This window comes from Marmota monax, unplaced genomic scaffold (genome assembly GCF_021218885.2).
Source record: "Marmota monax isolate L192 unplaced genomic scaffold, Marmota_monax_Labrador192_F-V1.1 WCK01_AAM20220418_F8-fsc00020, whole genome shotgun sequence".
Classification (NCBI taxonomy): domain Eukaryota; kingdom Metazoa; phylum Chordata; class Mammalia; order Rodentia; family Sciuridae; genus Marmota; species Marmota monax.
Window position 1 is genome coordinate 12,776,769 of NW_026692912.1, and position 26,961 is coordinate 12,803,729.

The window sequence follows — 26,961 nt, forward strand, 5'->3', positions numbered from 1 at the left end:
AACAATCATTGTTCCAGCTCATGTCTCTCCTAGACCAATTCAGTCTAAATACTGTGGAAAGATTTCTGCATTGGTATTTTTTTAGTTCTGCACATGATTATAATGTCCAACCACTGGTTTGCTGGTGAAAACCATGTCTTTTTTTATTTTTTTTTTACCTTTATTTATTTATCTTTATGTGGTGCTGAGAATCGAACCTAGGGCCTCATACATGCTAGGGTTATCTAACTCCTCAGCTGTGACCCTGTCCTCTGTTGAAGTTTCCATATTTATATCACAGGGTGGAATCCAAATTTATTAATATAAATGAAAGCAGGAAATTTATATATATATATATAATTTGTGATAGCAAAACTGAAGCTACTGATTCCATGTTTTTCAATCATAAACCAGAAGGTAGATTTAAACCAAAGTCCTCCAAACAAAAGCTCCACAGGATTATTGGTTTCCTCTGCTAGGTGCCAGGTACCCAAACTGAAGGAGCTTCCCTTTCAGAGTGCTTTGACATGGGCTGGAATCCAAAGAGGTGACACTCAAGCTGTCAAAGCTGGCAAGGCCAGCCATCCCTCAGGTCTGCTGAGCAGAAGGTTGCATGGTCAAAGAGGTTTGGTTAAATGCTGCTACATAATTTAACCGGAATAAAAGCCCTGTGGTAAGGATGCCCCTGTAACATTGTTTCCATTTCCCATATGTATCTTTACATCATTTCAAAGGCAGCAGGGAATGGTGGAGGATACAGGCTCTGGATTCAAACTTGCCTGGGAGGGTGTCCTGTACCTCGAATTAATCCTTTTACCTTGTACAAGTTACGTCCATGGAGATAAAAGCAAAATCTACTGCACAGGATTATTGTCAATATCAGTTGGAATAATGTCTATACCTGGTATAGTGCAATGCTAGGCACTTAAGATTCCATGTGATCAATTATTATTATTATTGTTACTTATTTGACTATGAGGGTCCCTTTTACTTTCAGAAAAACACTTTTAATATCACTTTGAACTGGATATCCATGTAATATATGTTATGAAATGCTGATCTACATTAATTTTAGACACACAGGTAGAAATATAGCCTTTCTACAATATGATGTTAAGATTTGATCTGGAACCAAGAGGCTGGAGATCTCTGTCAAGTTCAACCACAAGTCTCCACAGTGGGGTAACAGTAGGCTTCTCTCTCAGCCCACTGCTCTCTGAGTTCCTTGAAGGCAGGTTTGTCCCTGTTTAATATGTTATGGACTCCCCAGTGAACAGCATCTGGCAGAGCAAGGTGTCCCACGTATAATCTTGAGAGAACCACATCTCATTTAACTTAATAGAACCTTCTACACATCCAGGCCCATTCATTTATCCAAACAGTGTTAATGCAAAACCTACAATAGATGTTCTTGTTAAATACACGAAGGAATATCAAGATAGCACATTAGAATGGTGATTCACACAACTCTGAAATAAATATGCAAGACAGCTGGGCAATTAGACTTGGTCTACCAAGATTCGATTTATACTTGACTTTCAGATACATATTTTGAGCTCAAAGTGATTGCAACATAAGCCACAAATCCCTTGTGCTGCAACCTGCAGAGAAAACCACTCAATGTGAAACCACTTCTTGTGGCGAACTGACCATCTTTACCATTGTCTCCCCATTGTCTCCCCGCTGCCCTGACTCTCCAAATCCAAAGCCTACAAATGGAACCATAGCCCTTCTATTAAAGCTACCTTTGAAGTAGCTACTACATTTACAGCAATTACTGATGATCTCAAAGCCAGGAAAACACTAACAAAAAATCAAACAAACAAACAAAAGACAGTAGGGGCCAGGTGTGGTGGCACACGCCTGTAATCCCAGCAGCTCAGGAGGCTGAGGCAGGAGGATCGCAAGTTCAAAGCCAGCCTCAGCAAAAGCGAGATGCTAAGCAACTCAGTGAGACCCTGTCTCTAAAACAATTTTTAAAAATACAAAATAGGGCTGGGGATGTGGCTCGTGTACTCCTGAGTTCAATCCCTGGTACCAAAAAAAAAAAAAAAAAAGGGCAGTAGGAATATAGGAAACACTTTCAGACCAAACTAACTTTTAAATTATCAAGATACAAAGAGAAACAATTTCTACAAATGCACTCTGCTCCTGGAATGGAGGTGGGAACTCATCTGTATGAAGCATTTACAAAATCCCAAGCCTTATATACTCAATATGTTATTTCTCACCAAATCTTCACTGAGAATTTATTATCATCACCAATTTAAAGATGAGAAAAATGAGTCTCAGAGAGGAGGCAACTTGCCCATAGTCAAAGTAAATATTTGATAATAAATGAAGTAACTAAAATTACAGAAAGCCATGAGAAAATGATAAAAGCTCGAGGGGAACCATCCTAAAGGCTTACTTCTGAATCCAGCTTTGGCACTTCCCAACCGTGTGAGGTGAGCAAAGTACTTCGTCCCTTAGTGCCTTAGTAATCTCATTCATAAAATGAGAAAATAATCGTATTTTCCTAACAGAATGGCTGAACTCAAATGAAAATATTTTCCAAGCAAAAAGAAATGTAAATTTTACAGTGTTGTCACACAAACTGTATGTCCCCTGTCCTGGCAGGTATGACAGACATTGTTATTCCTATCCACAGAGGGGAAAACTGTATCTGAGGGATCTTTCCTATAGATGGAGTGACACGTCTTTGCTTGTCCACCCTCCCCGTCCTTCACTCCCAACTCTGAGCTCAGTAGAGGAGGGGGTATGGGCTGTGTGAGTGGGTATGTGTTGTGTGTGTGGCTGTGTATACTTTACTGTCTACTTTGGGTCATGTCTGTATCACCAAATCATAGCACAGTTAGTGTCGTACAATTGGTCTTAAATTCTAAAGTGATGAATGTGTAACTAAATTAATGCTGCTTGAATGAACTGACCAGAAAGGTAAAGCTAAAAGGAAACTTCAAATCAAACAAAGCCTGGTTCTCCAGACTCCAAACCCACAGCCCATTCTGCTGGGATGTGCCCGATTTTAAAATGACAACATTTCACAGAATCATGGAGTTTCAGGGATGTGAAAGACCTTGGAGACTACCTCAGTTAGATCTTCCACTTTGCCAATGAAGACACACAGGCTCAAAGAAGTCCTGTTACTTCAAAATCATGCAGAAAGGAGGCAGGTGAGCTGGACTAGTGACCAGGCTCCCTGACTTCAGGGCAAAGGGTGTGGACACTGCACCATGGCAGATTCATGGGGGGGGGGGGCAACTCTCTTAGCGTCCCTGAGCATTTCTCAGCTCATGCTGTCCTTAGCCTCTGTTAGCTCAAGCCTTTCTTAGCTCAAGCTAAAATGAGAAAATAATCAAGTGACAGTGTGTATACCCCATGTACCCAATCCACTGCATGTGCTCATGGTGTTGCCTAGCTTGTGAGACAATGTTAGAGGAAGCTTTTGCTGGGATTCAGTTGGAAAGGCTCCCTCATCACCACGGTCACCAGCACTCTGAACTAAAACCAGAGAGAGCACCCAGAAGGAAAAGGGTGAACTTCACCTACGTTAGTGAGTCATCCTTCCCTGCTTTCAAGCCACTCTGGGCTCCAGACTGGCTTCTGGGGCAGAGGGATCTGACTCAAACTTGAGGTCCAGGGCATCTCGGGAGAGCTGGCTCTGGCACCTGGCAGTATGGCAGCCTGATAAGAAGACCTTTCTTTAATGAAGCAATGCCAACTTTCTAATGTTTGCATCCATGTCAGCATACAGAAAGACAGATGCATTGGAGAATGCTTTGGTGTTTCAACAAAGCGGCAACCAGGGAGGAAAAAGTATCATTCGACAACTGTCCCCATGAGCACATCTTAGTTGGGGGTTGCTCTGGCCTGCGCCTGGGTGGGCATTGGTCTCTGGGTACTCATTTGCATGTTTCCCTGTGCAGATATGACAAGAGCCCCACCTAATCCTATAACATCATAAGGCCCAAATCTTTGTTGTGGCATTCATGATTTCCCAGTTTCTTGCACATTTTCCTTCATAGCACTTACTGTGTACGTAAATGTGTGAGTGCACGTGCACACACATGCTTGATTAATGTCAGTCTCTTCTATGAGAGAAGGGGCCATGTTTATTTTACTCATCATTGGATCATCTGCTCTAAATACAGTGCTGGGCCTAGAACTGGTGCTTCATAATTATTTGAGGATTAAATTAAGGAAGGAAAGAATAACTAGATGACCAAAGATCTGACTTCTGGGTCGAACTCCATCATTTAATTACCCACGTGACCTTCATTAAATCTTGTACTTAATTTCAGAGCCAAAAAGGATCTTAGAAACCAGCTCATTGGATGATTGCAAATTTAGTTTAAACCATGGAATCCAACATAAAGCATTTGTAAAAATTAAAAGCAAAAGCAGATGCCAATCTTTTCTTTATAAAGGAAGATAAAAGCTGGCAATTCTGCCTGAAGGGCCCCTTTGCCCCTGTCCCCACACTGCAGCAGTTTCTATGGCTTCTTTATTCAATCCTCAGCATTCCAAATAGCACAGGTTGAAAAGCACTGATCTACATCAACTGTGTCATTGGATAAATGAGGAAAGTAGGATTCAGGAAAGGAAGGGCCTTGCCTAATGTCACAAGACCAGTGCACGGAGACCTGGCATTAGCATTCAGAGGTCTCGACTCCCAACCTCATTAGCCACCTTTCATCTCTCAACATCTCCAAAACTACCTTCAAAATGTTGACAAAGCCATTGTAATAAAGGATATTTGGAGTCACCCTTTCAGAGCTCGGACACGCTCTGCATGTGGAAGCCATACAGATGTGTTTGGGAGGGGAGTGAACATCCAGCAGAGCGTTTAAAGGACTTTGGAGTCAGGTAGACAAGTATTTATAGCCAAGCTCCACTCTTTACTGGATGGATGAATATAGCAATACACCCAACCTCCCCAAGTCCTGGCTTTCCATCCATAAAATGATAAGGCATGCCAGCATGTGGTGGCGCACACTATAATCCCAGTGACTCAGAAGGCTGAGGCAAGGGGAACAGAAGTTTGAGGTCAGCCTGGGTAGCTTAGCAAGACCCTGTCCCAAAACTAAAAAATAAAAAGAGCTAGGGCTGAAGCTCACTGGTACAGTATGCCCAGGTTCAATTCCCAGTATCACAAAAGAAAAAAAAAAAGAAATAAAAGAAGAAGACAGGAAGACAAGGCGCTATCCACCTGGTAGAGGATGTTGTGAGGACCTTATAAGTGATCAATAAAAGGATGCTATCAAGCCTCTGTGCATGGCAACACTTAAGGTACATATTTAAGAATGTGTTAGTCCAACAGCAACAACAATTTATATTGATCATCTAACAGAGGCAATATCTGTCCTTATTATACTGCACTATAACCAATACGATGTCATATCATGCCTACGCATCCTCAGACCCGCTCATACCCTCAGTGTCTGGCAAAGGGACAAGAAGACCACATTTTCTCAGAAACTTTAGTAAATAAGAAATGGATCCCAGCAGTTCTGGTCTGGTCACTAGTGTAGTGACTGACTTATTCTCTGTTTCCAGCCCAGACCGTAACTTCTCTTGACTACATGACTTTCCTAAAGTCACTCATCAAATCATCTTTAAAGTGCTAATATGAACTCTAGTCAACTGAACCTGAAAATGTCCTGGAGAGGCTCAAACAGAGAAGAAGGACATCCATAAAACCAAGAAGATGTTATTTCTTGACAAAACACAAAGAGTGAAATATCGGGATCTCTGCTTCATTGGTCCTCCCAAATCCAACATCTCAAACCCACGTCCTTCTCTCCAGTATCAGGAATTTCTGAGATTGATGTGTCCTCTTGAGCAATGGGCACCCATATTTGGTTTATGCCTAATCACAAACAGTAGTATCCACACTCTGCCAGAGACTATTTAAGGATCCAAAATGGAAATTAAGTAGATGACTACTGTTCTTGGGTGATTTGGGGAGAGTTATCCCAAGGGAAACTGAATCATCATTATATATTTAAAATTGTGACATTCTTCTCTGTTGAGGAAAGAAATGCCCCTCTATTTTTCACCCTTGCACATTTTCCCCCTTTTCTTGTCCAACATTCATTCTCCTGTCTGTTCCTCCATTTCATAATGCCCAGAGAGATAAGTCTCTCTCCCACATAACTCTCTGATTATACTGACCACTCTTCAAGAAGGCACACAGAAAGCTCATGTGAACTCTCACATAAACAGGACCATTGTGAGACCCCAGTCACTTGTGGGCCCATTGTCAGAGGAGGATTTGAATATTCAGCATAGTATCATATGCAGCTGGTAGAGATTTCATGAATCCCTCACTCCCAGTGCATAATACCACAAAATGAGCCAGGAAGACAGGCCTACTCTTCATACCAACTGAGAAGCCTGTAGACCTCAATCCAGGCCTTGTTAGCTGTAGGCCAGTGTTCTCTCTTGCACCATGCTTTCCCGCTCCTGTATTCTAACAGGCCCAGAAATGTGAGGGTTTGCCCTTTCTTCCTTGACATTAACTCTAAGCTCCAGAGAATTTTTGCACTAATTCCAGTCCACACTATTTATTGTGTGCTTATAATAACAGTGGCAGAGTAAAAATCACCCTGGGGACACAGAAGTGAATGAATTCTACACACACACACACACACACACACACACATTTGTTTCAAAAAGTTTCCAGTTAGGTGAAAAATGAAAGAATACATGGAGATTCCAAATAGTTTGTAATACAAGAATGCACTCTAATTGCAAATGGTGATATAGTTAAATGGGAGTAAGCAGAGAGAGCGGTGAATAGATCAAGAAGACCATGAGTAAGTAGAATGTGGAAAACCTGAGAGTTTCAAAGAAGAAAGGACTTTGGGCTATTAGCTGTCGGGGCTCAGAAACAGTACCTCAAAGCATGGCGTTATTCATGCTGAATGTTCCGAACTGACTGAGAGCCAAGGTCTCTATGTTCTTCCCCTGCCCTCCTGGTTCTGGTCTCTCTTTTTCCCCCCAAAGTACAAGGTGGGGCTTTCACTGGAATTCCCTTAAGCTCCTACAGATACATTCTCCCCTCAAAGAATTCAATGTTCATGAATCCCTTCCCCAGGAATCTCATCAACCAGGGAGATGAACTCATAGGACAGGAGACACAGGCCCAGACAGATTTTATCACAAGCTATCGCTTCTTGTTCTAATGAGCTGCTCTGAGAGATGACTTTTATTACCAGAGAGACTTTATCTGTACAACCAGACAATGATGTTCTCCATCATTTCTTCCCCTCACCCTCTCATAACTTTCTTTGCTACCACCCCTCAGAAACCCCAGTCCCCTACTTCTTTCTGCAGCTCAGGATGCTAAACAGATGTCAATCATGTGGCCCTTCTTTGTGGCTCTTATTTTGTAGGGCTCCCAGGTATGCATGCCCTTAATGTAAACGCATTTCCTCCTCCTAATCTATCTACTGTCAATTGGTGATGTAGCTTCCTCACATACTGAACCTTCAAAGGGTAGAGAAAAATTTCTCTCTCTTGTAGAGAGCTAAGTCTTTGAGTAGGATTCCAATAAGCCAAGATCCAGTTCATACCTGCTGAAGGAAAGGTTTGTTCACTGAATGTCCACTTTTTTCCTCAAATTCATGGATATATTAGAGTAGGCTCTTAGATTCCCTAGCAGCATTTGTAAAATAAGGCTACCTATGCCTCCTGTGGTTGAGAATCACCATAACTATGGATGCAGACAGAACTAGGATTTGAATCCCAGTCCTACCACCTATTGACTCTGTGACTTTAGACACATTATTTAACCTTGGTGAGGTTCAGTTACAGAAGATGAAAAGTGGAGAAAACTACCAAAATCTGTATTAGATAATTATTAGAAATTGTAAATGAAATAATAAATAGGAAGCATTAAGCACCATGCCCAGCACACAAGTACTGGATAAATATTAGGTATCTGATATTTTGATCGTCTCCTTGTCATTGTCAATTTTTTTTTTCTTTTTTACTTTTCAAAATGAAAAACAGCCTGTAAAAGGGACACGATCTCTTGACTCGAACACTTATCCAGCAGCAAGGGTGTGGCAGGGCCTGACCCCACAAAGCCCAACAGAAAGGAAAGGCGAAGGCTCTTTAGCCTCCATCATACCTGTATATTTTATATCTGGTTGTAAATCCTTGTCGGTGTCTTTCCACAAAGGATAGGTAGCTCCTGGAGTGGTGGAAAGGCCCCCTGTCTGAAATAAGCCAATCAAATTCCTTGGAGACATGTTGGTCTGTCCCAGCTGGTTCCTGGTGGGAGGGCTGCACTGAGATACGGCCCCATACAAACAGGAAGTAGAGGAGCTCAACAAACCTCCAGTTCATGCTTTTCTGCCGGCCTTTTTCCTCTCATTCTTGCTCCATTCTCTGGAGTCCTGTAGAGAACAAAATCAAAAGGAGAGAAAGGAGGGAAGAAGCGGAGGAGGAGGAGAGGAAAGGCGGGGGAAGACAAGAGAGAAGAAAAAAGTTAACACATCTTCACGATGATCCCTTCCATTAGCAGAATGCATTAAAGTTTACGCAGGTCAGTATGGTTTGTGCCTAAAGCCATACACTCTATGGAGATCTGGGCTCCCAACCCTGCTTTGTTTGGCCGTTCACATGTTGTAAACCCCTTAGTCGCTTAGGAATGCACTGTCCTCATGTGTCACACTGAGGATGTGCTGAAAGAGTGAGTGAAAGGAATTAATGCAGGAACAAAGTCTCCTACTCCCGATAAGAGACACAGACACAGAACCTGAGCTTCTGTCTCAACCTCCATCTTCACAACCTGCTGTGCCTATCACGGAGACTCAATAAACAAGAGTTCCTTTCTCCTCTCCTCTCACACAGACGTATACACACAGATGAGTGCTTTGCTTTTGCATGATCAGATGTATGCACCAAGTCTCATGGTGGGTTATCCTCATGCCTATCTGGGCTGGATACCTTGGAGATGAGTTTCTGGAGCTTGTTGGGGTAGCTTCTATACAGCTCAGTGTAGTGTCTCCCAGACTCCAAGGAAACTTGGAATCAAAGAACTCATGGTGCCTGTAAGCCTCAGTGTTCCCAGCATTCAGAGGGCATTTGGAGGGGAAACTAAAGGAGGAGGGGTTAGGTGGGGTCTTGCACACCAGTAGTCTTACTGGGTGGTATGGGAGCAAAGTGTGGGAATGCATTGGAGAAATGCTTGAGTCCAACAGAAAGCTTAGGGGAAGGTTCCTCGTGGAAATCACACAGACCACAAAGGCATGCCTCGCCTTTGGAAAATTCACCAGCCTTACTCTTTATCTTCCCATCACTAGCTTCATCTCCTCACTAGCTTAACGCTGTACTGTTGGTACCTCTCATTCTGCTGATTCTAAGAGAGCTCATCCTACTCCATATTGAAAGGCTTTGCATCTACCTTGCACCAACTATCAGTGGTATGGTTTTAGGCAAGATAACTTCGCTTATTTTCGTCATCTGTAAAATGTCGCTAACAATAACACCTATATACAGGACTAATATAACAATCAAATGAAATAATTTATGTAATGTGCCCCTTCAAGAGCCTGGAATATAATAAATGCTCAAAAAATGGCATGAATGGTAAGGAGGATAACGATGATGACGAATGCTAATCCCAATGTTAATCTATTCTCTGCTAGGGAATGTTGATCACAGTGGTCCCATAGTTTGGGGACCCAAATCCTTTAGTAACCACTTAAGGTCAGATTTTCAGTGGTCGTTACTTTTTTTCAATTCCTTCTAAAAGTGTTATTCCTGAAACTCAGCTCTACTCGCTCTACTCTTTCCTGTAACTGTGCATCAGCACTTATCACCTCATATGATACTTCGTTGTCTCTGTGTCTTGTTCATTGGGCTGTGAGATTTTAACTAGCAAGAACCTTTGAAAACTGTTTCTGCTCTTGACTAGCCATGTTGCTGTGAACAGTCACATCCCCTCTCTCCATCTTGGATGTTTATGACTACCATGTAAAAATATAATGAGGACACAAACATTTTGTCAACTGCAGAACCATCTCCACACACGATTAAACAGCAAACCTTATTTATTTACTCTTCCAGCTGACTATGGGAGGAAAATAAAGCTAAACAAAGAAAAAAAATCAAAAAGAGAGAGACAGAGATTTCCTGCCCAACTGAATATTTCCCAGTATTGCACAAATGCACCATTTTATCACGAGTTGCCACAAAAATCCACTTGTCGCAGCAAGCCCCAGCTGTCAGGGCAGAGGAGAGAAGCACGTGTGCAGAGGAGTGGGCTGGAAAAAGCTGTGGCCTCAAGTTTCGTTCAGAGCCTAAAACAAAGGCTTCCATGTTGAGCTCAGAACTGTAACAGCCACAGCTGCCAAGACTGTCTGCCATAGCCCACGGGAGTGGCAAACAGGGGGTGGAGGCGACCGTTCAGAGTTCCCTGTGGTGAGGAGCTACAGTACGCTGAAATCGCAGCACGGCACCCCTTCAGCCCTTCTCCATAGCTTCTGCTGTGAGGGGTGAGGGTGGGAGCCTGGAGAGAATGCTGAGTGTTTATGGCGAGGAAACAGGATGGAGAACACCGCAGCTATCAAAAGTGGGACAGGAACAAGGTTGTGGATGTGGTGTGGATGTGCATGTGTGTGTGTGTGTGTGTGTGTGTGTGTGTTCACGCACATGTATGTACATAAGGGAGTGAAGCTTCACCCATAGTCCTAGAATTAGCTAAGATTTAAAAGCCCCAGCCCAGTGCTTTCCAAGTGGGGACCATTTTTCCCCCAGGGGACATCTTTAATTGTCATTAAGGGGATGCTGCTGACGTCTGGTGAATATAAGCCAGGGATGCTGCCAGACGTCTTACAGTGCTCAGGACAGACCCCTGCAACAAAGGATTCTGGAACCAACATGTCGATCATGTAAAAGTTGAGGAACTCTGATCAAATCCAGTCCCTTTATACAGACCATGGCCTGGGTGGAGAATCAGGACACCTGTCTTCTAATTACTCGTTAAGGACTCTCATTCTGCCACTTAATGTTGGCAGTGCAGTAGATGTGTGAGGCTGTGTCTGATTCATTTTGGGAGTCTGTGATACCTCTACCTTTTATTAGGTATAGATGAGTATTACATGGAAGAAGTCGAGAATATCTCTATTGACTTAGAAAGTCATGGTGATTCACAGAGCACTGAAAATAAAAATGAGGTTTTCTATAAAGAACATCTTAATAAAAAGGAATATTTTGTTGAACTAGAACAAAGACTAGTATGTTTGTTACCTAAATGTTTTTGTATGAGATATGATGATAGGCAATGTGGCCCCTGTTCTATAAACAAGACCATGTTAGCACTAAATGTCATGGAGACTTGGGATCATATAAGAGTCACATGACTGATGTTTTGCATATATTGTGTGCTTGGCTTTAAAAATGTGTGTTTTCTTAGTAATAGCCTAAGAATCCAAAGAGAAGCAGATGTTAAGAAAGGTGTGTTTCACAAGGTGGTACAGCTGTTCCATCTTGTAACAAATAAGCACTGAATAACATTCCCAAGCTCACAACTCCTCAGTGTTAGATGCAGGATTTTAACCTGTGTGTATCTCATTAAATTTCTGTACCATGGTAATTGGATTCCCCACCCCAATGTCCAGGTGAAATTAGGTCTTGTCCTTGGGAAAGCCACGCTCATGAGTGATTCTAAGATAAAATGTTCTCCATAAATACTACAAGAAAGGAATAAAGTCCAATAGAGGGATAGAGGTCAGAGAAATTGTTTTTAACCCAGCGCTCTGGGAGGATACGATTTTCCACTGGGGAAACAGGTGGTAAGGAGTATGCTCGACATATTTGGAGCAGATCACAGGGGCTGGGAGAGAGAGTATGGTTTCCTATGCAGAGTGTTCAAGAAAGGCATCTCTGATACAGGAACTTCTGAGCAGAGATATGAAGAAGGTGAAGGAATAAGTGATACAGATGCCTCAGGGACAAAGAAATGTCCGTGGAAGGAAGGGAAAAAGAGACCAGAATAGGTTCCTGTTCAGATACAGTCAGAAGCAGCGAGGTTTCAGTCCGTTCTTCCACAGGGAGTTCAGGTGCCACAAAAGTCATTTTAAGGAAGAAATTATGCATTAAATGAGTATTTGCTATGCAACAGGGATCACACCAGTTGCTAATGTTCCCTTATGACAATTTCATGAGAGGAAGTCATTCTTGTCCCCAATTTACACTTGGAGGAGAGGGGAAACTGAGGTTCAGGAACTGGTTCAATGCCACAATGATAGCAAATGGCAGCTAGAATTGGAGTTTTGGAGCAACAGGCCACATATGGTTCACAAGGATGCTAACTGCAGCCAGTTCAAATGGATGGGCTCTAAGTACAAAATACACATCCACAGAATTTCAAAGACTTAGTGGAACTAGCACAAAGTAAAATGTCTTCCTAATGCTTATTTTGATTACAGGCTGAAATATTAGTTTTGATATATCAGATTAGATAAGAGATATTTAAATGAATTATTCCCATCTCTTTTTTCATGTGGTTGCTAGAAACTTTAAAATGACTCATGCGGCTCCTCTTCCATTTATCTTGGGCATTGGAGGACAGTGATGAACACTTGTGCTCTACAACCCCATTTGGGAAGGTCACTCATCTATCTCCACATTTCTATCAACATTGGGAAAAAAAGGAAATCATATATATTTGTCTTTAACACTGGTCACTTGCATTCTGCTTCTGAAATCAATAACCAAACACTAAATATATTATAAATAAAAACTCTTACATTCCAGGGCCAAATTTCCTAACCTGCACATTGTAGAGACAACCCTGGATATTTTCCACCATGCATTTGGCTCTGTTGTTCTTCCAAAAGATTCACAAAGGGAATTTCCTGCCGCTCGAGTTCAGAGCCCGGGAACACATGGCCAGTTCTATTCCAAGTACTGCCCTTGACCCCCTGTGACCTTTGGTGAGTCACAAACCCGCTGCTGTTGGATGCTCTGGTCCACAGAGCCGCTGTCACAGGCTGTAGCAGGGCGCACACGTGAGGCACTCGGCTGAACTGTGCTATATATAAGCCTGCGGTGTCATTGAGGAAACCGGTTCATCCCACACAGAGCACATTTCTAATTGTTGCCATTGTAAAATATTTACATCCGAGGCACACACTCAGGAGAAAGAGATGAGAGAGAATGGCCTTCCAGCAGCCTGTACCAAGCTCATCCTCTGGAGGTTTCGGCATGGATTGCTGGGCCATGGCCCCCATTCAGGGCCAGAGGGTAGAAGAGAATGGCTTTTCCTTCTACTTCCCCAGGGTCCTTGAGGAACTGAGCTAATGCTACACCTAAGGGCAGCCCGCAGCACCTGCCTAGAGAACCTGAGCCAATCAGGTGGCCTCTCTGAGGCCTCTACTCCCAAACACTTCTTACCAAGATGCAGACATTCCAAGCTAAGAGAGCTTGGGCATGTGGATAACCGCCCCCTCCCATGCCTCAGTTTCCTTATCTGTAAAATGTGGGCAATAACAGGACAACGGTCACTGTGTGGGGTTCAGGTAAGGATTCATAGGGTGTACTAGCTGGGTTTCCGCTGAAGTCCAAAACTACAAAAACAACCCTATTGCAGGGAGAGCTATGTGACCATCATGTTAGACTTACAACACAAACAGCCTCAGTGCACTTTGGGGGACTCTTAACACTCATATCACAGCATAAAAAGGTAAGGCCTTGGTGCCAGAAATGGAGTGTGAGTGGAATCTGGTGGCATTGCTGAGTCATCCCTAGCACCCCTAGATTCCTCAGGATGTGAGGAAGCGGTCGAAGTCTCCCGCCTCACGTTTCCAGGAGACCACTTAAACAACACGGTCCTGTTCCCTGGAACTTAGGAAAGCATGGCAGGTGGTCGCCTCACTTACACTCGAAAACCACACAAAGAATGCTAAGAAGAGACACCTGAAGAGACACGGGCTGCAACCTGGAAGCAGAGAAGGGACTGCAATTTGGGAAGACACTGCCTAACTCCTGGGTGAGAATGTGGCTCCCCTTGCCATGGAACAGAGACGGGCAACATGCAGGAGAGAGCTGGGCCAGGCTGCCCAGATCCCCGTAAAAGGAACTGGAGTCGTCCTGCCGTTTCCCAAGGGCCTAAAGGCTGAGGAGTAGGTAAGCAGCTGAAAAGAGATATATTTTCCTGTATCAGAGGAATCACTAGTCAGAGGTTTCCAGAAGTGGTGTTCAAAGATAACTCAAAAATGCTGCAGGTAAGAAAAGGTCAGCACTAAACACCTGCCGAACTGCCAGGCACTAATGTCTCTGCAAAAAGGGTTATCCAGGAAGAGCCTTCCCACCTCCCCGCCTCTCCATTTCCGCCAAACCCTGAAGTTGGAAATCAAAATTTAGGAAGATGGAAGAGATAATGGTAACCCCATAACAGGAGAAAAAGGAGAATCACGAGAAAGAGTGAAGTTTCCACTTCAAATGATTTATTTGTCATCATGTACTCAATTGGACATTGACAGCTCTATGGGAAACAGAGGTGAACAGAAATAATTTGAAAGGGTTCTTTAAAAATGATACTTTCAACCAAATATCAGGAGTAACCTGGAAGAAGAGGTTTAAGTAGTGGGAGACAAGATTCAAGTGGATTTTGTTGTTATTTTTGTTTTCCAATCTTACCCCATGAATCCTATTTAACTAAAGTAAAGATTTCACAAAAACACTCAGAGTACAACTCAGTGTAAAACCCCAATTAAATTCAATTACAATTTACTTTTTAAGGCATATAAGGCAAGAAAAAATATTAGGATTCCTGGTTTATTAGCTAGGTATAAGACTCAGCACAAATATCAGTACCAACTCATCAATGGTACTAGAGTACAGAAGGGGAGCCCCCAGAAAGGAGAGGCTGGGTTCCATCTTTATTTCACTTCCAGGGTATTGTGACACCTTGATGTTTACCTGTGCCCAGTGACATGCACTTTAGTAACACATTTGATTTTAACCAAACTAGCTGTCACAAACTAGGCAAGTGACTAAAAGATCCCTGTCAGTTGGGCATGATGTTGCATGCCTGTAATCCCAGCAAACTGGGAGGCTAAGACAGGAGTATGGCAAGTTGGAGGTCAGCCTCAGGAATTTAGTGAGGCTCTGTCTCAAAACAAAACAAATAAATAAACAAACAAAATATAAAGAGCTGGTGATCTAGCTCAGTGGTAGAATACCCTTGGGCTAAATCTTTAGTACCAAATAAATAAAGTTAAATTTAAAAAGATCTCTGCCAACAGAGCTATGAATTGACAATAATGATACTAATTCAAGGCAACATGAGCAAGAAAATAGCAGAGAGACAGCCACACTGCAATGCTAAATCAAAATAGTCAGATCTAATAAGATTTACCATGTGTTGGTCAGAATGATTCAAGATGATCAAAACGACTGAGGAAAACACAGATTTACATTTACTGTTACTAATGCTGACCTTTCCTGTAACTGGACACTGAGCATTGAGGAACTGCCATATTAGCTAGTGAAGGTAATATGTGTAAATAACTTATATCACACACACTTAAAAAGATATACAGACAAAAACTTACTGATTGTTAAGACCAGTGGAATGAGAGTTCATTACACTTTGTACATTCTGTATTATGAATTTTAACCACATCATCAACATCTCTAGGAAATCCCACAGGCTTCTGGAACTCAAAATAACCCAAACTAAACCCATCATCACCCCCTCTTGCTTTGTCTTCTCCCAGTATTCCTCATCCAAATGAACCACAGGATCTCCCACATCAGGCCCCTGTGAGAAGCTGGGATTTACCCTAACTTCCTCCTTCGCTCTATCAACATCATCATCATCTTCCCAACCCGTCAGTTTACTTTGTTTTCATAGATATCTTTTTTCTTTGCTAATAATTTCCTTCTCCTATATTCTCTGTAAACCTCAAACTGATCCTACATGTATCCTTCCTTCCAATAAACACACTTTACCACAGAAATGTGTCTTTTCTAATGGAAACGTCTCTTTAAACTTCAACCTAAGCCAATTCTAAGTTCTGTAACTCAGGACTTTAACACACTAAACAACAAAACCACATCTTCTCTGCCTGTAGTTTTCTTATTTTGACAAATCTGAATTATCATGTCCATCTTCTCTTGACATGTGTCCTTATTTTGCAAAACGACTATCACCTGAGCTATCACAATCATCTTCGCATGGGCCTGCATCCTCTCTACCTCTTCTATCCTGAGCACCTGTTGCCAGTCATCTTTCTAAATACAGATGTGCTTCAGGACTGCCCGATCTAAACAGGCCCAATCATTCGCTCTGATTGCTTATCCCTAGGTCTTATATTCAGAAGAGACATCCACTTCCTACTCACATTCTTCCACATCCTATTCTCAACTCACCCAGTTCTCCAGATTCTCTCTGGGACTTCACTGATGGAACATGCTTCAGTGTATTTGCTTACATTCCCTGTCCTTGAAATGTCCACCCCCATTTCCCATCTTAGATGAGTCAGGACTCACGTTGTATTTTAGATGCCTTCGTGAGGGTGAAAGACCACTGAGCATAGACTACTTGCTGGATACCATACCTGGCTCTCCTCATGCCCCAGGCTATTAAATCCACAGAAAAATCCTTTGGGATAAATAGCATTATTTCTCTTTTGCAGATGATAAAACTGAGGCTCTTTTTAAAAATATAGTTATTTTTCCAGTGTCACAGTATCTAAAATTAGCAGAATTTAACTTCAACCCAAGCCAATTCTATGACTCAGGAATTTAAATACTAAGCAACAAAAACACACATCCCTGCCTGTAGTCTTCTTACCTTGACAATCATGAAGTGTCACAAATCTACTATAAAGATGCTAATGAAGAGAATGACCAATAAGTCAACTTGAGGTATGAAATTTCTGGATATATCAAATCTAGAGAAAGTCATGGAAATCTGAATAAAAATGGATATATACAGAATACTTAATTTCATGATCTCAAGTATTACTTTTAAAATTAACACTAAAAGCATAAGTTATATGTAGCATCTTTTTCTTCATAAATATTTCATTTGAGCCACTTTTAGAAATGTGAAGACCTAAATTTCTTCCTTTTGAGTTTTCTCCCCAGATTATCAGCAGTCTCTGCAGGAAATCTTTCAAAGGGAGAGTGAAATAAACATTTTGGAGTGTTTATTCTGGGCCAGTTTAGTAAAATTTAACAATTATCTATTGTGTTTATACTATTTTAATTGGCTCTCAGTCTTGTGTTTATACTATTTTAATTGGCTCTCACAGAAACAGGTGATATCAATATAATGTAATTGCAGGGCAAAGACAGTACATCCAGAGATCTGTGAAGCATGAAGCCTCAAACCAGGGTCTCTGGCAATACTTCTTGGGGATTGCATTCAGGTGAGGTCTTAGGAGGCAAAGAAGTATTTGAGAAGAAAAAAACGAGAGGGGGTGGGGAAGGAAGGAAGGAAGGAAGGAAGGAAGGAAGGAAGGAAGGAAGGAAAATGGACCCTGAATCCCAGGCTAGGGAACACAAGAGAAAAATGAAGGAGGGTGCTATGAATATAAGACCTATAAACACTTCAGAGTTATGACAATTAAAATTTTTCAGCAGAGACTAACAAAAAATAAAGAGATAAATGGGGTTGCTTGTTTTATAATCATATCTCTACATAATATTTCTTGAACAAAGAGATTCCTTCTATCTATGTCCAGTATCTGGAACCAATCATATGGTAGATACTGAATCTATACTGATTCAATTAATGAACTCTACAAACCAACAGCTAGGATAACCCCCATGGGATTATAGGGAGCCACAGAAGACCTTGAGACAGAAAAGTTGTGCACTAGAGTTGTACATAGATGAGTTACTCCATCTGGAAGGAGGAGTGAAGAGATTTAAAGAGGGAAAAGGAGAAAATAAAGGGGCCAACTAATAGATCAGGTTAAATGTGGTCTCTACAAGCTATTCTATATTTGAGAGATAGAAGGTAAAAAATTGTAGAGGGGCAAAATTAGTAGGATTTGATGGCTAGGTGAGGAAAGAAAGGTGTCTACTATGACTCCTGGCTCTGGTTTGGTGACTAGATTCATAATGACAGTCATGGTAATAAACAATAAAGAAAAAGAGATGGATTTAGAGTGAACAAAAACAAAGTATTCTCTTGGATCTGTTGAGATTGTGGTGTCTGCAGAATATTCAAGGCAGGATTTCCAGAAGGCGATTGAACCTTAAGTCAAATGAAAAAGAGGCCAGAACTAGAGACAGAGATTTGTAAAGCACACTATGGACGGACAGTGGTTAGATTTCTCAGAGCAGATGAGATCACTCAAAGGACACAGGTGAGTCCAGAGTAATGGGAACAAACAATAAGCAATGCTCATATTTAGGCAGCATGAAGAGGCAAATCATCCCATGAATAGACTGAGAAGATAACTCTACGAAAGTGAGGAGAAACAGCGATGTTTAAGGAGAGAAGGGTCTCAAGTTTCAAAAGCTGCAGAGTGGTACAAGAGAAAGACTCAAATGCCTATTGCACTTGACAAAATAGGGGTGGACAGTTTTCAGCAGCTTGACAAGGACTGAAGATTCCTTTGAAGAGACTGAAGCATGAATGGGACATGAATGAATGGAGACAGAGAGTGCCCAGCACCTGGCTAAGAAGGAAAGCACACAAGAATGGTAGCCAACACCTCTCCTTTCTCCCTACCAGAAAGGGAAACCAATAATCAGTGGAAGATTTTTTTTTCCATATAGAGAGGCTTTAATAAATTTTTAAACACACAGGTCCAACCCAGAGTTAAAGAAGAAAATAAAGAATGGGGACAGAAAGCTAATTAGTACTGATTGAAAGAGCTGTGTGAGGTCTTCACAGAGTTGTGGTGGAATGTCAAATTTTGGACAAGCTACTGGGTAGGCAAAGAGAAGAAACTGTTTATGGCTATAGGGAGCCACAGGAAGATAAACCTGTAAAGTTCAAATTGCAGAACAATTGATTGGGTTTTATTGGATACCTGAATAAGTGTTGAAAATAAAGAAAAAAGTAACTCAGAGTGAGTTTAAGACTTCTCAGGAGAGCTGAGATTTGATTTGGTCTTTACTAGTTCAAGTAGGGACTTACCAAGTTGAAAAAATTAATAAAAGCATGTCAGAGAATGCATTCCAGGTCACAGGACCAAGGTGAGCAAAAGCACGGGATCATGAGAACCCACCTATTATGTGAAAATTAGTAAGGCAGAGAGGCTTCATGGGATACAGAGATGTGTCAGAAAAGGTGCTTTCCCCACAGAGGCACACCAAAGAGATTGAAAGCAGAAAGTTATGTCAAATGTAGGAACTAGTTCTATATAGGTGCTCAATAATTGCTCAATAAAAAAATAAGAATGCTCTTGTGAGTTAACAACTGATTTTTTCCCTGTGGTTAATCTAATGCTAATATTAAGTGGAATAAGTACAAGTTTCCAATTGAATAATTGGAAACTTGTACTTATTAATAATTATTAATAATTTCAATATTTATCTATCAAAAAGTTCTGTCCCTTGCTCTGATGTTTCCAGCAGGTGATTAATGAATAACCTGAAATGTTCCTGTAGAGCCATAGGTTCTGCTAGTTCTTGTGCAATGGCTTCATCCTTTTATAGCATCCCTGCTAAATGATGATCTAAAAGGACACCTATGGCTGATTCTTGCTCATGACAAACATGAAATTCAAGAAAGAAGTCAGGGAACACATCTGAAGCAGGTACTAGATATGCCTAAATCAGCAATCATAGATTTTTTTAATGTTTGTAATTTGGAGGTTGTGAGTGCTCTGCCTCCTCCCACTCCCTCTAGCACTCCTTACACCATCCTTGCATTCCAGCAAAACTTCACACTGCAACAGAATTGAGTTTCCATCTGATCGCAACATCACATTTAACATACACAGGGCAGGGATTTATAACTCTCACTCCAGAGATGAGAAAATAAAGTCAGAGAGATGACATCTCAGTAAACTGTTTTAATAAAACATGCACAACTTACTTAACCCTCCAAACAAGCATCTCAAGCAGGATGATCATCAGTCCTGTTTAATAGGCAAGGAAACTAAAATCAGGAAGGCTTAGAAATGCACAAATGGTCTCACAGCTAATGTGAGGCAGTAGCAGAATCCAAATGCAGGTAGTCTTGTTCCTGGACATGTATTACCATCATTAGTGAATGATTCTTTGACCATATTTCATAATGAAAAGTAGATTTGGATCTAGCCTCTCACAGTAGGCCCCAGATGGTATTTAAGTCTCATACTGTCCCATCCATTCTGCATATTGACGAAGAACAACTTACTTCCAACACAGGAACACAGCTAGGTTCCATCAGTGTGGGAAGTAAACATATTAAAGAAGGTGCTAGTTTTTCCTACCCTTTCTATAAGTCTCAGGATATGAAAAAGCACTAGAAGTGTTAACCATATTCCTTCTCTGCCTTTAGCTATACCAGAGCTATTTCACTTCCCTGATCACTCTGGTCTTTACCTCTCTGTTGCCTGCAGGATAGAGTCCAAACTCCTTAACAGGAATTCCACTTCTACCCTGCCTACATCCCAGAATCATCTTGCCACTTGCGCCCCACTCTCCTTATGCTCTTCCCTCCAGCATGCTGAACATCTTACTGTGATGTTTTCACAAATTCCCTAAAATTCCTTCATATATCTAAATAAAGAGCAGGTTCTGACTCTCCCTTGGAAATGCATCTCCAGTGTCTTCTCCTTTGAAGGCCTTTCTGGATGGGAATAAATACAAGTAGGAGTGGACACTTCCATCACTGGGAGTTGGTTGAAACTTGCCCGTGCCTCTAATTATACTTCTGACCAATTCCATGGTTGACATTTCTGTTTCTGCCACTGGATGGTAAGAAGCATCCTAAGAGCAGGGCTTGGGTTCTAGTTCATCCCTGCATCTTTAGGTTTATGTTTATTAATATAAGCCAACAGATAATAGGAATTTCTCAACACATATCTGCATTCATGTGTGGTACATGTGTGAAATCTACTGCTACAGTCTAATATTATGTAATTGACTCTTCCTATGGTTCTGGTTTGGTTATGGTTTCTGCTGCCATGAGTGTTCCTTGATACATGACCACATCTGTCTTCTTATATTGACACTGTCCTTTTCCAGGGCCTCTCTAATCCCCTACATATTGCAGAGCTAGCATTTTCCACTAGGTCTCCAGTCCTATTAATATGAGAATGTAGGAATTCACTATTTCCTTCCTGTTTGTATTAACTCAAGTTTTGAAGAATAAGTCACAGACCATCTTGGTCCTGATCACCAGGGATGCTTAACACATGTTCATCCTTTGGGATACTTCACCAAACTTGACTGAATTACAATTTCTAATAAAATGGAATGGAATCCTGAACTTTTAGTAAAATCTCTAGGTGAATGCTATGCATTTTACACTATCCCAGCTCCGGAAGGAGATGCACACACAAACACACATGCACACACTCACATACACATACACATACACACACACACCTGGAAATAAATAAATATATATATATATATATATATATATATATATATATATATATATATAAACTAATTAATTAATTTTTGCAGGACTGAAGACTGGGGCTTGAATTCCACTCTATCATGGAGCTACATCCCCAGCCCTTTTAATTATTTTTCTGAGAAACAGTCTCTCTAAGTAGCAAAGGCTGACCACAAACTTACAATCCTCCTGCCTCAGCCTCCTCAGTCACTAGGATTACAGGCATGCACCACCACACCTAGTGACATGTCATAGATCGTGATGAGCTAGAACTAGGGTTTTTCCTGTTGCTCTTCAAATCCAAGATTAAAAAAAAAAAAAAAAAACATTGCACCATCTGCTTTCCAAGGGCCCAACTATCCCATCTGTGTCATTCTGAGAACACGAGAGCACCTCCCTGAGCATCTGTGCTGCTGGATTCAGGAGCTCAGGATTTAATTGTTCTTGCCACCATTTTTGAGTCCTTGCTATACTAATGATAGTGATTAAAATAATTTATGAACACTTAGTGAATGAGAGGAGCTGAGTCAAGGTATTTACAAACTTTACTTCAATTGATCTCCACTGTGGGATGGTGGTGGCAGGTTATTTAATGCCTCAAATTATCACCCCTTCTTATAATCAGGCACTTTGTCATGTCATTTTATAGCTCTTCTACTAAGCAGGCAGAGCCCACTCCCCTTTCCTTGAGTTTCCTCATTATGTGTTCTAGTCATTAGGGTGAGACAGGAGTGATGGTGGGCTAGCTCTGCACCTCCAGAGACCCTGTGGGCTTCCATTTAACTTCTGTACTTCTGCCTTTGCCAGAAGAAGGATGTGTCTAGTGTTTCTGAAAGAGGCTGAAGGACATGTGGAGCAGACTGTTCATTTAAAATGCCTTAGGCTAAGCATAGAGCAGACCCCCTACACACACACTGAACTGTAGAGCAGGGGCAGTAAGCCTAGATAAGTGAGACTGGGTTAGATGGGGTGGTCCCCAGCTGACTCACCAATGCATGACCTATGATGCATACTGGTTCTTAAAGGCACTGACTTGCCTGAGCTGGGAGGAAAGGTTGCTATACAGCAAGTTTGTGGTGTAGCTCACAGACACACTACGTAGTATTATTATTCCCATTTTGTGGGATATGGAAACTGAGAGCAGTAAAGTTAAGTAACTTAGTCAAAGTAACCCCATGAATCTTAAGAATCAGAGTTGAAATCTGATGCCAGGTCTATCCAAAGCCTAGACTGTCCACTTGCACTATGCTGTCAGCTAGTGACTGAGGTCTTTGGCCCTCAGGGACTTTATGGGAACATAGCTTGTGGAGCCCCAGCAGTCTCTGCTTGGGAAATGCACCAGCTCCTCCAGACTTCACCAGAAATTCTGGAGATGAAGCTCCAGAATCTGGAGTCTTAAATCACTTGCACATGATTTTAATGCATTAGTGGGGATGACTGGCCCACGTTTGGAGGGCAGAAGGAATAGTGCTAAGGGGGGGGGGGGGGCGGGTTGCACTGAGTATTCACTGAGGTTCTCTGCAGCTCAGAGGCTCTGACTATGTCATCCAGCCTAATCCATCTATGCATAAGAAAGGAAGCCTGCAGGTTTTAAGTCATAAAGGAGCAAGGTGTTTCACTGGGAGCTTGATGGAAAGAAAAAAAAAAAAAAAAAAAAAAAATATATATATATATATATATATATATATATATATATATATATATATTGCATCTTATGGATGAAAGGACCCTTAATCTTCAAAAACACAATCCATTTTCCATACCAAAGCCCCTTCAAGTCTAGGAAGTCTGTGGAGGCCTCAAGTCAGGCAAACAGCTTGTGTTTTGCAGATTAAGGGGCCTTTGACCCAAAGGATCCATTTTTGTGAAACTCCAAAGGAAATGCCTGGTCTATTTCCAGCCGGTACACTCCCTGACAGAGGCCGCTCTAAATGCATCAGAGAACATGGCGGCTTCCCTGCTGGGACAGCCACACAGTAGGCAGTTAGATGAATGGAAGGGCTCCTGAAAGAGATCCTTTGCCCCAAAATATCATACCTGCTTCCTTGCCAGGATGTCCCAAATGCTCATTATAGAATAAACACAACTTTGAAATACTCAAAGCTCCTGCGCAAGGAACAAGACTCATAATGCCCCACGGCAGGGGCGGATGTGCATCTAGCACCTTAGAACCCAGGGGGACACATTGACTCAACCGCTTTCCTCCTGAACAACACCGTGTGGCCAGCACAATGAGAAACTGAGCCCTTACTTCACAGCTAAGAAAGCTGAGTTTCAGAGAGGCAAGGTGATGTGTCTAGGTGAGGATACTCGAATTTCAGCCCTGTTCCTACAACCTCTGTAGAGGCAAGACTCACGGCAACTGATGTCCGCACATCTCTGGAACTTGGTGTCTGCACCCATCTATCCAGAAAGGCTGACTTAAGTGTATTTTTGTTTGGTCGGTTGGTTGCTTGTTTTTTTCTTTTTTATGTTTCTTTCAAGTTTAATCTTATATCGGCTATGATTCTATACTGGTAGAAAAAAAAAGAAACTTGTACATTATATAAGAGAAGGAGAGAGAGAAAAAAACTATGCTCAATCTTGGCTCGCCTTGGATGAGGGGACATTGTGCCAGACAAGAGAGATGGAGTCTGAGGAAGTGAATGGATTTGATTTGTCTAAGCCTTAGGAAAGCAAATATTACTGAAATGTTGGCTGACCGCCACTGACTTCCAAACAGAAAATGGCTTCCAGATATAGTGTGGGTGCTCAGCAGGGTCTGTTAGAGTGAGTGATGGGGTGGCCGTGCACTGCCGGAGAGCAGGGAGAAGGATTATAATGTTCTCTTGACTGAGACTAACAGAAAGTGCCAGCCCAAGAGTAGGAGAGAAGGCACCAGCTGAGCCTGCTCCAGATTTACACAAATGCCAGAGGGGCCTCTGGAAATGCCTAACCCAAGGCCACTCGAGCCAAATTACATTGTTGGAGGCAAAAAGAGTTCACCAAAAAAAAAAAAAAAACAAAAAAACACCTATTCTGGAATTCATGAGGCCTGGGTACTCGAGCCCTAATTCATCATGCGAATTGGATCAAGTCTTGTCCTAACCACAGACCTCAATTTGCCTGGGTAGAAAACAGGCTAGAAATGATCTCTAAGGTTCTTCTCTCTTGGGCATTCTATGACATTCCATCACCAAATACCAGTGACTTTCATTCAACAGTACTTATTGAATACTTTGCCCACATCAACTTACTCAGCAGATACTCATACAACTGTGCCAGGCCATGTGCTTAGGGATGCGGTAACTGGTTTCTTAGACCTAAATTCTGCTTTCCATGAGGTTAACGACACTCTCCTAAGGTGGGGAGCTGCCAAAGTTCATCCAACCCAGGTTTCCTTCTATCTTTAGGAAGTGCAGAATCTTAACACCCTATGGTTTGCTGTTCATCTTCTTTCTGATGATCCATAGGGAGGGAAAGGGCTTTCCTAGGCCACCAGATCTCATGCAGTCAGGAAGATCTTCCTTCAGGTCTCTCTGAGCTTGCTTACTCTCCAGAGAGATAGTTTTAGCTAAAGCTGACACGTCTGGGTAAGAGTTTTTGGTTGCACATCCATTATGTCTTATGGGCATCCCCCTATGCATAGGTATAGATTGAAAAGAAATCCCATCAGAAATGGCAGGGTGTGGTTTCCTCCTCATGCTCAAGGAGGAAAATATTTTAGGTGGAGTGGTCCTTGAAGAGAATCAAATACATCTGCTTCATCTTATGAAAATAATGAAACCATGCTTACTCAGGGTCCCAGTGCTAGTGAATGGCAGAAACTCAAGAGTATAGACCGCATTTTCGTGTCTCCTCCTGTAAACTATTTTTACGACTCCAAGCATCCTCTCCTCTTCCTAGAGACATTGATTTTTTTTTATAAGGTTTTGTTTTGCTTTGTTTTAGCAAAAGGACCATTTCCAGTGAAATCCACTTTCCAGATTCAGCTTCTCGTTATTCTGAGAGCAATCATACTGCACGGTAGATGTGAATGATGAAGAGACATTTGGGGCTCTGGGGAATGCACTGGAGAAGTGATGGAGAGGGTAGGCTGCAGGGGTGGGAGAGGAAACTGCACTGGGAGCATGGAAACAAGAATGCTGTCGTCAAATGCAGACACAGAGACAAAGCAACTGTGTTGATTGGAGAAGGCAGCTCTCTGAGCCAGCCTGGCTCTTCCCGGTCTGCTCTCAGCAGGTCCATGAAGACACACAACCTCCCTCTGAGGTTCAGAACTGTCCATCAGTACACAGGGGGCAATTGTGGGGAATGAGGGCCAGATGGGACGTGTTCACTTGAGAGAACCAGAAAGAAAGAAAAAGAAAGGGAGACAAAATATGAGAAGGAAAGAGGATGTATCCCTCTTAGATGAATATAATAATGTATAACAGCAGTTTACTGTAATATAAAAGAAACAAGGTGAAAGAATGTCAAATGACAGGTACCTGATTCTATGGGAACGGGTGAGGCAGCTTTCTCTTTTAAAAGGATAATTAAAGGGACCAAGAGAGAAGGATATAACCTCTATCTCAGTGGTGGTGGCTCTGTCCCTAAACAGATTTTATCCTCTCTCCTCGGACCTGACCAGCCTCCCAATTCACCTCCCAAGCCCAATCCTTCCCTTTCTAAAGCCTTGCAGGAAACAGATGCTCAATAAATGTTTGATGAACAAATAAACAGCCCCAAACGTTGATTTAATCATGTCAATGACCACTAATTTTTAGGCCTCGATACTTCTGCACAGAATGCAAACTTGAAAGCCCACAATGGCCAAGCTGTAAACAGGAAAGAAGTGTCCAGGTGTGGGGCTTATAAAGGACATCTGGCCACAAATGGCAGATTCACGTCCAGGTCCACAAGGACAGCAGATTCCACAAGGAAGGAGGTTCTCTAAGCTGCCAGGTCACCGGGTCCCTTAGGAGTGAGTAGCCAGGAAGTAGTCCAGATTTGTGTATGAAATCTCTCTATTGTTAAGCATTAACAAATGAGCCTTCTACATCCATTTGCTCTGAGTGTCAAATTCAACTCATCATGTGCCTATAGGTACACCTGTTGGTGACCCCAAGCTGACAAGCTCATGGCATGATTAAAACCCAAGCCCCTCCTTTAACTAGACCTGACCTACCTTCCCTCATCCGGTTTTGCTTTTTCGACAAAGCTGATCCTGCAGTCACTCTCATCTCAACACACTGGGAGACTCCCTGCTGTCTTTAGAGATGCACAACAGGTTCTCTGCCTTTTCCCCATCTTGAGCTCATTGTTGGAGTCCCACCTAAGCCCTGCCTCTTCCAGGAAGCTTTTCCTGATTGCACTGAGGGTCTTTTCCTCAGACCCTACAGCTTGGAGGGGATGTAATTGCTCTTTGTCCTTTCAAACATCCATGGCATCCTATGGGTACTTAACAGAGTCCTACAGTGGAA

At 42.1% G+C, this 26,961-nt stretch overlaps 1 protein-coding gene across 1 annotated transcript in view; it reads right to left on the reverse strand.

The window, feature by feature from the left end:
• The window catches only part of Brinp1 (BMP/retinoic acid inducible neural specific 1), a 171,645-nt gene that overhangs the window by 114,342 nt on the left and 30,342 nt on the right, over window positions 1–26,961 (reverse strand). The window contains exon 2 of the mRNA XM_058581649.1: window positions 8,117–8,384. Within this exon, the coding sequence (XP_058437632.1) occupies window positions 8,117–8,334 (218 nt within the window). The 5' untranslated portion in view covers window positions 8,335–8,384. The remainder of the gene's footprint in view (window positions 1–8,116; window positions 8,385–26,961) is intronic.